Here is an 11,018-nt window from a genome sequence, read left to right as displayed (position 1 = left end):
GGCTGTCTGTCCTCATAAGCAAAGTAGTAAACATTGTATAAAGATACATAAAGTGAAAACTGGATACAAAATCCACAATCAATTACAAATTAAATTACAATTTCAAGAATCTGCAAATAAGGTGGTCTGTCCTCATGAGCAATGTTAACAACATAGTATCATTTAGATACCGAAAGTACAATATTGAACACTGTGCTGCTGTCATTTCCCCCTAATGATAACCTGAGATGGTGAATTATAACTCACAATGAAAATTGTTCAGGAAAGTGGGTATAGAGTAGACATGTAGCACTAGATAAGCTTATGATAAGCCAGCCTTGTCTACTTATTAAGGAAAAGTGGGAGGTTCTTTTTAATGAACATTAGCTTCTCTGCTTTATCAGTCATAAGTCTGTTCCTCTTCTCATCAAGCACATGAGAGGCAGTGCTGAACAGTCTCTCGCTGTCAGTGCTTGTGATTTGATGTTACTCCGCATATTTGTCCGGGTGTTTTGATTTCAAGTGGTGGAGTAATCCCGAAGTGGTGAAAGTCTTTGCAGTTACACCCCCTCGAGAAATGTCAGCTGAACACGTTTTACAAATCGCAATCCGTGCCTCTTTCTCTGATATTTTTAAATATCTCCAAGCGGCAGACATGTTGGCTGTGAGCCAGCCGCGAGCATGGTCGCGCGCCGTGCTTGTCGCCGCGTTTTGATTACGTCATCACAACAACACGTTGGCTTACCAACGTAACCCTGTTCTCTGACATTCGGTGATATTTTTTTGGTGCTAGAACCCTTTCGGCCGAAAGGGCCTTTTTAACCATTTTCGGCCGATCATTTTCGGCGGCCGAATATTCGGTGCATCCCTAATAATAATGTAATCATAGAAAATAGTCATTCTTGCAGCGATGAGGGCTATGTGAATAAACGTAAGCGATGTGATGCAAGTGATTTTTGGCCACTTTCATTTTTTCAAAGTAGCTCTCAGGTGAAGAAAGGTTGGAGACCCCTGATCTAGATGATGTGTTTAAAATGAGGCCGATGGCATTCAAAAGTACAGTGTCAGCTATTGAAGTCTTAAGATCACCAGGTGTGTAGCAACATAAATGCTAGTTGTTGTGTGTTTTCTCACCGATATCTGGGTTGAAGATCTCCTCCACCACCAGCTGGAAGAACTCTTTGGAGACCCCTCCTTCATCGACACCTTGCTCTCCTTCAAACTCCACGTACAGCTGCTTCTTCAAGTCTGCAGGATTCTCCATTGCTATCATTTCCAGCTACAGACACACAAGTGGAACAGATCAGTGTTACAAACTGAACCAATATGACAAAGAAGCCTGAATTGTACATATTGAACACACATACCCTGACCAGCGCGTCGTCGATGATGTGGTCTCGGCGCACTTTGAGCCTCAGATAGGGGTTGAGCTGCTGACCCTGGACCAGGCTGTAGAGCACAGTGATGCGCCGCTCGCTGTACATGCGGATGCGGTTGTCGTAATACAGACCCAGGTTCTTTGTGACGGCGTTCAGAATGAAAGGGCATGTCATAAAGGAGAACTTATTTTCAGTTTCAACCTTAAAGAAAGTGTAGTCCTTGTCCATCTCCAGCACCTCGTTCAGAGGCTCGTTGACAAACTCCTCGAAGGAAATGAGCGGCTTCCGACAGTCGTTGGTGCGGATCCCCAGCTCTGTCTCCAGGGGGTCCACCCGGGGGCCCTTCTTGTTCCGCCGCTCCTCCCCCAGCAGCTCCTGCAGAGTGAGCTCGCTGGACTCTGGGATGGGCTCCTCGTCCTCGTCCTCGTTGTGCTCCATGTCCAGGTCGCCGCCAAGCACGTTTGCATAGTAGACAATCTTCAAGCACTTGGTGGATGCCACCACTGCGTCGTCGTCGTTGACCAGGTTGCGGCTGTTGAACTCGTTACTGATCACCTTGTAGGTGATGAGCTGCTGGAAGGTCTCCACCATGCGTCGGATCTGCTCTGCGCTGTAGTGCGACCACAAGCCTGCCAGCTTGGCCTGGGCTGGCAGGGGGAGTTTACTCATCGCCTTGCAGAACTGTGGCAGGGCGATCTCCAGGTACTCGGGGCTGTGGAGGTTGCTGTTCTCCATCACTATAACAAACAGGTTCAGGTAGTTTTGGTCTCGTGAGTACACGTTGTGGTACGTCAGGTCGCACTCTACGTTGGGTGAGAGGTAAACCAGCGCATTCAGGAAGGCGGCTTCTATCTTCTCATTGGAAAGCAGCCGCTCGTAGACCCGCCGCACAGCGTCAATGTCCACCGACAGCTCGTCAGGGGACAGCCTTTGGACTTCGCTTTCCCCTGAGGAGCCCTCGCCGAGCCTGGCTGATGAAGAGGAGGCAGGGGAGTCTTCCTCCATAGCTGTAGCAGAGCAGGCTGCGGCCTCCTTCTCATCCTCATCCTTGTCCTCATCCTTACCTTGAAGGGACTTGAGCTCCTCCTTGGTGTGAGGTTTGGATCTCCGGAAGCTCTGCACCAGGCCCTCAGCACTGGAGAACACCCGGCCTATTACCCGGATCAGAGGCGAGTAATCTTCCTGCTCTCCACAGATGTCCAAAATCTCGTACACTTTCTCTTCTGTCAGGTAATTCACATCTAGGAAAGAAATGGAGAAAAACAGATCAACAGACTTTCACAGCTTATTCCGCTTCACTTTATGAATAAAAAGTATTTAAATCCTGAATATCTGGCGTCCACTCACCTTTGAAATTGTCCCGGACCGAGTGGGAAACTTTATGGTTCAACTGGCTGTTGCTGCAGGCTGAGTTGCTGTGAGCGCTACTCTCCAGGTGGGCTGAGGCAGTGACTTTCTTTGAGGGGTGGGTGTCACATAGCTTAGCGTTGACCTTGTAGAGCTCCAGCGCTTTGACGGCCGCTGCGTTGTTATCCATGCGGTTGAAACCGACTGATGAGGCACACCATGAGTTGGAGCACGACTCATTCCCACAGCCCTCGGTTAACTGGTGGTAGTAGCGCTCTATTAGATGTTTGGCAGCTGCTCGCTTCCTGCATTCAGAGGGGAAGCACAACATGCGAGTGTGTAAATCACCTTTTCTCATCATTAACAGTAATTAGTACATTAGAAAATAGTTAAGGTTATGAGTAATCACGTTTGAACTTCTAAAAACTCAGGACAGTTGTATGACTGCATTCTTGGCTTTAATACATTGCATTCATTAATATAAATATAATACATCTAATAAATGTGTTTTCTTTGTTTAATGGTTGACTCTTGCTGACAAGCATCCATACTCTATACTTTCAGGCTGTTCCTTGTTATTAAGAGATACATTCAATATGTTGGAGCATTTAGAAAAATCTATCTGCAATTACGGTTACTCACGTATGAGATGGGTGTAATTGAGCCCTGTTGACAGATACCAGTTTCCCCCTTTCTTTTGTTTGTTGCCAAGGCTCTCTTTAATTTCAGCACAAAAGATCATTCTTGGCTTTATCATTGAACAAAACAGGTGTATTTGAAGCACTAGCTTTATACACCAAGCTTTCATATAGCTGATGCTTTTTTAAACTTAACCATTGTCTTTAAATAATGACATGATCTTCTAACTGTTTATAATACATCTATACGTTGCACTACCACAGGAGCAACTTAGAAAAACCTATTTGCAAAGATTGCCTAGTGTCACTTTTTTGCAAAGTTCTATCACTTTGGTTCACCATTAACATGGTAACAACCAACTGTCAACAGGCTTCTGATGGCAAACAAGAAGAAAACAAGAAGTGAGAATAGAATAGAACAGTGGTGAGATCTGCGGGTGTGGAGGGGGGGGGGGGGCAGTCTTAAATAAATACGCAGACACAGAATCATATAGTATAAGTATTTACTAATATAATATGAGTTTGACTTACATTCGGCTTGCTTCTGGGTTTTCTATTTCAGGCTCCTCGTATTCTCTAGTAGAACAAACAGATAATAAGAATAAGAAACATAGCAGAGGTCACGCTATGTTGCTTTGACATGATCAATACAACGTATACATTCACTTTCTGTCCTGTATGTTGCATAGGGAATCAATGTGCAATATTAGAACATATTTTTTATTTATGACTTAGGCGGAATTTAGGAATGATGGGAACATGACATGCTAGCCATAAGGCAACATTAGAGTCGTTGTAGAAGCAGGTTAGCCTTGTGTGGATTTGGCCCACAATCAGTGTTCTGATATGTGTTAATACGTGTACGCTGTTAATGCAAATGACTGTCAACGTTAGCGAAATCCTACAATCTAAGCATAGAGTGGCAATAGCACTAGTCAAGTAACGCTAGTAGAAATGAGAGGGATCTGCACATCCTGACGCTGACTTAGCAAGATAATATAGCAACAACTAGCTAGCATGCTTTCCTTATTTCACCTATTATTATTATTGATTCAGAAATGACGTTTGCAAAGTCACTTTTTAAGCAGCCAGTACTTGCTGTGAATTTTGCCTGATTATATTTATTAAAACAACAGAGCAATAGTATGCACAGAGGTCCCAAATACATTAAGCTAGTTAGCTATCACTTTTAGCACGCTCCTAGCATCCCCGACTCTTTCCTGCTGGCGTCCCCACCTATGTGTTCCTTCTGCGGGGCTAGTCTCGGCCTGTAGTGGCGCACACTCACAGTCCTCCTTCTCGTCGGAATTCATACGACACTTTATCCTCAGTTGTTTCTTATCCTGTTGCTGTCTGTGTTTGTATCAAGTCCTCCACGGGATGGTTACACCTTCAATAGCACGTTGGTTTGAGTCTAAACGGGATATTTTATTCAAAACTTCATTAACGGCCTTCGTACAGCAGGCTCTTTGCTCTGCCTGAGGTTCACAGCCATCTTGACTTCTCCATAAACCGACATCCCACAATGCACTGCCTTCTAGCTAAAAGACCTGCTGGAGTGGATCATAACACTTCAAGGAACTGGACTCATTTTATTCATCATTGGGCCATAGCTACAAGTGAATAAAAACATATATTCAGATTGTATATATATCATGGTATGATGTATGATATATGGTACAATATAGTAGCCTATATATTATATTACGTTTTTTTATGTTTTATTTTTGGGACAATATAGCATTATTCAATGACAAACATCAGAGCAGCCTGATTCACATTTCTCACAGTATATTATTTTATAATTTAAGATATTCGTTTTATTTAATGTTTTTATTTTATTTATGTTTTATTTTTGGGACAAGAAGCCTACTGTATGTATCATTATTCAAATAAATACTCAAATATGCATGCATGAAGTCGAATGTAAGCGACAGCTTGTCAGGGTTTATTATATTAAATATTGGTTAACATATTCTAAATCAGCGGTGTCAAACTCAATTTCATCGGGGGCCACATTAGCATTAAGGTTGCACTCAAAGGGCCGTTTCCGGTTGTAACTTTAGACTATACAACTATATAACTATATATATATTATATATATATATATATATAATTATGTATTATATTACATTATTGCCTATGCATTGGATTATTATTGGATAGGCTAATAACTTCATAATTAACTACGTCATATTATTTGCAAGCTCTTGCGGGCCACATCAAATGAAGGCCTTGAGTTTGTCTCCCCTGTCTACATAAACACACACAGTTTGATACAAATGTAGACATTACTACAGAACAGGTGCAAACTGAACAGTTACCTCACAAAAGTGTTGCCCTACTTCCGTATTAAATTAAATACAAAGTTATGTTGAAGAACTTAAAATAAACGTTTTATAGTTATCAGTGTTTACTACGTTGCAGTTGTGAGGTTTACAATGCCTGCTTGAAATATGTTTGTAGGACTTTTCAGTTTTTTAGGTAGAAAAAGTAATACAAAAATAATCAAGTGCAAAAGTCATAAAAAAAGCTACATTTCATCATGTCTTTCTATTTTGACAGGGTTATTATTAATATTCTACACTGTGCATGGCTTCCTGGACACCGAAGGTAACAGAAGCGCAGTGTGAGGCAACATCACTTTCTCAGTATTGAATATACGGGATTCATTTTAATTCATATTTTTTTCTATTAACAACAAATTGCAGTTTTGCAGGACATAAGCAGAACTGGCAACCTCAGATCTCTGCGCTGTGTGCAAATCTGCACACTTTGCGCGCGACACTTAGTCTTTCACCGTCACACAACGAGAGCAGACGTGTCCTGACCAAGCTGAGCCACGCCACGAGGGAGAAAGCTACAATATTCCACTTGAGAAGCATTCACACAGGTATGGTCATGATATTTGCCAATATATTTCCCTAACCGGCCCTTAAACAGTTTTACAAAAACAGAATTTCACAAAATTGTGTTTTACTTCGCGGAGTTAGCAGCAGCATGGTGTGACGCTAGCTACAATTAGCTAGTTGTAGCTAGCTAAGGTGCGGCGCTAGCTTTGCTAAGGTGTGGCGCTAGCTACAATTGACTAGTTGTAGCTACCGCCACACCTTGCTGCTTCTATTCGGCGTGATTTTTTAACATTGCCGTCACATTCTAATTGGACTACATGTTCTTACCAAACCATATAATTAAAAAACCTTTCAATGGTAATTTGGTCTTTCTTGGAGTGCATCGACGTCAAGGCATTAATGAGTTGTCCTGCTCTTCAAGATTAGCATTGGTGCTGCACATGGTGATAACCGCACACGTGGTAGCAATGCTTTTTTTTAACAAGCGGCTAAACTTGATAAAGCCTGTCCTAAATGGGTTTCGAATACGAATTTCAGTTCAACTGAATAGATAAAGTAAGGATGTGATATGCTTCCTCAGGTTTGTTCGTTTTTACGCAATTTAGACTTGGTTTTAGCAAGTTAGCTTAACAGCTGCTTTGCTAAAGCCACGAGGTCGCCAACGGTTCATACGACAGTAAGTGTTAACAAAACACATTTCAATTGATGATTTAATAAGAAATTGAATTAAATGTTAATTCTTCGTTTTACTATATGCATTTTTACATTTGTGTTTTTTAAATTATTTGTTCCGCCCTGTCCTTCAGATAGATTCACAACCAAATTAAACCAACATCGGTGATAGAAAGTAACGAAGTATATTTACTAAAGTACTGTACGCATTTCAGGTACTTTTACTTTAATTAAGTATTTATATACTGTACCACTTAGTACTTTTATTCAACTATTGAAAGGGATAAATTGTACTTTTAACTAAATTTATTTTTAAACTTTTAGTTATTTTATTAATCCTGATTTTCACACAAATATATGAACTCTTACATTAAACTATCCTACATTATAATTAAGAACCCCTAATACAAGTATTTTTTGTGCGGAAAATAAAGGAAAAATATATGCTGCATTTCCAATAATTAATTTTAAAGTTTATTTTCTTTTTGCAATGTGAACTTTTACTCCTTATACTTAAGTACATTTTCCTGCTCATACTTGTATACTTTTACTTCAGTACCTTTTTGTATACCTTTACTTCAGTACCTTTTTTAAATGAAATACCTTTACATTTAACAGAGTATTTTTAGTGCAATATTTTTACTTAAGAAATTGATCTAAATACTTTTCCTTCCCTGAATATTTGTAATGTTAATTGTTATCCTGTTGTGAGATCTGAATGTTGACCTTATGGTATGATTTTCTTTAAGGTGAACAAAATGGACGAGTGGGACGAGGTAAGCTAGTGTACTGTTGAAGTGCTAACAAAACCGAGTCACTTATGTCAAGCTGAGTCGGGTCAGCACCTGATGTGAGTTTATTATCTTTACAGGGAACTACTACAGTAACCAGCCAATCAAGTCAAGGTATGTCTACTGTAAATTCTGCAAATTATTTGGTGATCATTATTTGCCATTATGAGTGCATGTACAGTCACTCTATAACGTGTACAATGGACTGGCCTGTCCTTAAGAATTCAAATTGGCTGTTCTATATGAAAAATAAGAGTACAGGCATTTGGAGAAATTTGATATGTGTTTATGTTAAGATGATGCATTATTGGACATTAACACCTTTATGCACACAAGGTGACTCCTGGAACTCTGACCGGGGGAAATATGGAAGGGGTAAGTGTTGACAGGATGAACCATAACTATATCTGCCCTAGAGGATATAAATGATATAAATAAGTGTTTTTCTGATTCTTCACAGGTGGTGGAGGCAGAGGAGGATTCCAAAGCTCCTTCTCAGGTTTGCATTCATGTCATATTATTTAAAGGGTACTGAAATGGTTAGAAGTTGAGTAACTGAATATCTGGCATACGTTGAACTATAAATTGGTTACTATCACATTTTTACTCAATAACTTGTGATGGGAGACATTTTACAGACAAAAGATGAATTCAATAAATTAAAGTGATCATAAGATTAAGCAGACTGCAAAAAAAAGGTGTGCAAGACTGCATTAACCTGTTAAGCCGGAGAGACCCCGGTACTGGGGGCCTCCTGCAACATCTTGCAGTAAACGGTGTATGAGGGCATGTTCATTTAATAAACTATGAATGTTTTATATCCATGTAACGGAAAGAAACTCATCTAACTGATCATTTTAATATTATATTTTTTTTAAAATCACACAATGCTAACGCTGAGCCTCTGAATTAGCAACGAGCGAAAAATGCTAACAGATGACTGCACTGAAAATTCACTCACAAAACCTTATTATTTATCTTTGCTGCACATCCAACAACACATTGTGAGGAGACACGGAATCAAGGGGTACCCTTCATTATCACTCAATTATACGAACTCTTGGAGATAATAACAAGAACAAACATCAAAACATATGGAGCTAGGTAGCTAGAAACGCTAACACGGCTCACCTGTTTTAGTCTGGTCAAAAGTGGTCTTCAATGGCATTAAAACGATGCTGAAGTTAATCCAATGTGTCTGTCACTTTGAATGATTTCTGATAATCCATGAGCAATAAATCTGCTTTTCGGTTTTGAGATGTCAGACCTAGAGACAGCTTCACTCTGGAGCAAAACTGCGTGCGCGAAGCCCCCACCTTTTTGTTTTACTGTGTGTGGGGAGATTCCCCTTCTATTCTATTGGCTCTAACGGTCAGAAAGAAATGTCAATCACCAAAATCGACCAATGGGTTCCAGAGAAACGGTAAAACCCCCATTTCCACCCAAATCACCTCAGAGGTGGAGTTTTTTGCAAAACCTCTCTAAAAAGGTCAAATGTCACTTGTTTTGCATCAATCTTGATACAGGGTACTTTTATATGTTGTACTTTGGATTCCTAAAGCTTTTAGTCTACCTCACCATCATCCAAGGGTAGTTTTCACTATAAGTAAAAAATAATTTTTGGACGGACACTATAATTTACAGTTTTTTACAATGTTCAATCTGAATTTACTTTAAATAAAAAACATCCATATTGATTCTCACTTTTCTAAATCCAACTCACAGGTTTATCAATACTTTGAGGGAAAAGATTATTAATTTTCCCCTTTTAGAAGATATGGTCATTTGTTCTGGGAATGTCATTTTGGAGCCTGAGACCTGGAAAACAGGGTTTAACAGGTTAAAGAATAATAAGAAGAGTGTTCTCTGTGTTTCTAACCGACTCACTCATTATTCAGCAGCTGTTCCCACACAGAGGGCCTCACAGCGCCACCTAGTGTCTCAGAGAGGGACTGCTGGTGTTTAGGGTCTTGTTGTCAGTGCATGTTGCATGGAGACCCTCAGGACCAATCAGAAGTGAGCTTCAAGTGTTGTTAACATGTAGAGGTAAATACAACGGAATATTTCATGAAAACAAGTTATAATACTTTGAGGGAAATATTCTGATCTTTAGAAAAAAAGTTGTAAAAAAATGTCAGATTATTTTATGAAAAAAATTGTTAATTTTAGAGAAAAATATTGTAAAATTTCAAGAAATAAAGTCATAATAATTTGGAAAAAAGTCAAATTATATTTAATTAAAAACAATTCTGAATACACTAAGAAAAATATTGTAATACTCTTAGGTGGAGGTCAAATATTTTATAAAGGTTACTAATAAATAATTTGATATTTTATGCTCTTAACCTTTTTTTGCCCTTATTTTTTTATATTACCATATGTTATTGAATATGCTCCTTAGATATCTTTTTATTTGACTTGTCTTGTTATTGTCTAGCCTGTGAAGCACCTTGAGATGACGCTGTTTTTAAAGTGTGCTCTGTTATCTTGTGTTTCCTCCTCGGTCGCTCCGCTGATGAAACTGTGACTCAAATGATCGTTAGTGAAGGCTCATTTCAAAAGAAGAGTGAAGTGTGAACAGGAAGTGAGCCTCTGCAGGAGCTGGGCAGCCGAGCTGGCACGACCACAACGAGGTTTCAGAACCGTCTCCATGGCAACGAGACGTAAACAGGAACAAAGCCCGCGAAAATATAAAATATGATCTGCTGCAAGTCGCTATGTTGACAAATCTGTTATTTTAGTTCACATCTTTTATATTTTATTACATTCTATTTCAATGTAATTCTGCTTTATTTGATTTTACTATATTTTTTCGGTAACACTTTATATTAAGGTACACAAATTCACCATCAACTAGTTTTAATGAACGTGCATATTAGCAGCATATTGGCTCTTCATTAGTCCTTATAAAACACTTCTACATGACCATATTCTACATGACCATATTCTACATGACCATATTCTACATGACCATATTCTACATGACCATATTCTACATGACCATATTCTACATGACCATATTCTACATGACCATATTCTACATGACCATATTCTACATGACCATTCTACATGACCATATTCTACATGACCATATTCTACATGACCATATTCTACATGACCATATTCTACATGACCATATTCTACATGACCATATTCTACATGACCATATTCTACATGACCATATTCTACATGACCATATTCTACATGACCATATTCTACATGACCATATTCTACATGACCATATTCTACATGACCATATGACCATATTCTACATGACCATATTCTACATGTAATAATCCATGAGTTGAGAGTTTCTCCTCAATCCCCCTCTAATGAGTGCTGATCTGTTGCAGGTGAGGA

At 39.3% G+C, this 11,018-nt stretch overlaps 1 protein-coding gene and 1 long non-coding RNA gene across 3 annotated transcripts in view; one reads left to right on the top strand and one right to left on the bottom strand.

Moving 5' to 3' along the window:
- Nucleotides 1–4,857, bottom strand: part of ube3a (ubiquitin protein ligase E3A) — a 13,300-nt gene extending 8,443 nt beyond the window's left edge. The window contains exons 1-5 of one of the 2 annotated variants that reach the window (XM_010781440.1): nt 4,580–4,857; nt 3,875–3,919; nt 2,706–3,010; nt 1,347–2,599; nt 1,114–1,258 (exon numbers count right to left, since the gene is read on the bottom strand). In XM_010781440.1, the coding sequence (XP_010779742.1) occupies nt 1,114–1,258; nt 1,347–2,599; nt 2,706–3,010; nt 3,875–3,919; nt 4,580–4,656 (1,825 nt within the window). In that variant the 5' untranslated portion in view covers nt 4,657–4,857. The remainder of the gene's footprint in view (nt 1–1,113; nt 1,259–1,346; nt 2,600–2,705; nt 3,011–3,874; nt 3,920–4,579) is intronic. The other variant, XM_010781441.1, reaches the window with a different exon arrangement.
- Nucleotides 4,858–6,110: 1,253 nt separating this feature from the next.
- Nucleotides 6,111–8,159, top strand: LOC104954346 (uncharacterized). The gene is made up of 5 exons (XR_799327.1): nt 6,111–6,236; nt 7,617–7,643; nt 7,739–7,772; nt 7,995–8,033; nt 8,119–8,159. It is a non-coding gene; the product is annotated as an uncharacterized lncRNA (long non-coding RNA).
- The last annotated feature ends 2,859 nt before the right edge of the window (nt 8,160–11,018 follow it).

The sequence above is a fragment of the Notothenia coriiceps genome, unplaced genomic scaffold (assembly GCF_000735185.1).
Source record: "Notothenia coriiceps isolate Sejong01 unplaced genomic scaffold, NC01 NC01_scaffold00023272, whole genome shotgun sequence".
Taxonomy (NCBI): Eukaryota; Metazoa; Chordata; class Actinopteri; order Perciformes; family Nototheniidae; genus Notothenia; species Notothenia coriiceps.
The sequence above is the reverse complement of the archived record's forward strand: the minus strand, read 5'-3'. Positions and strand labels throughout refer to the sequence as shown.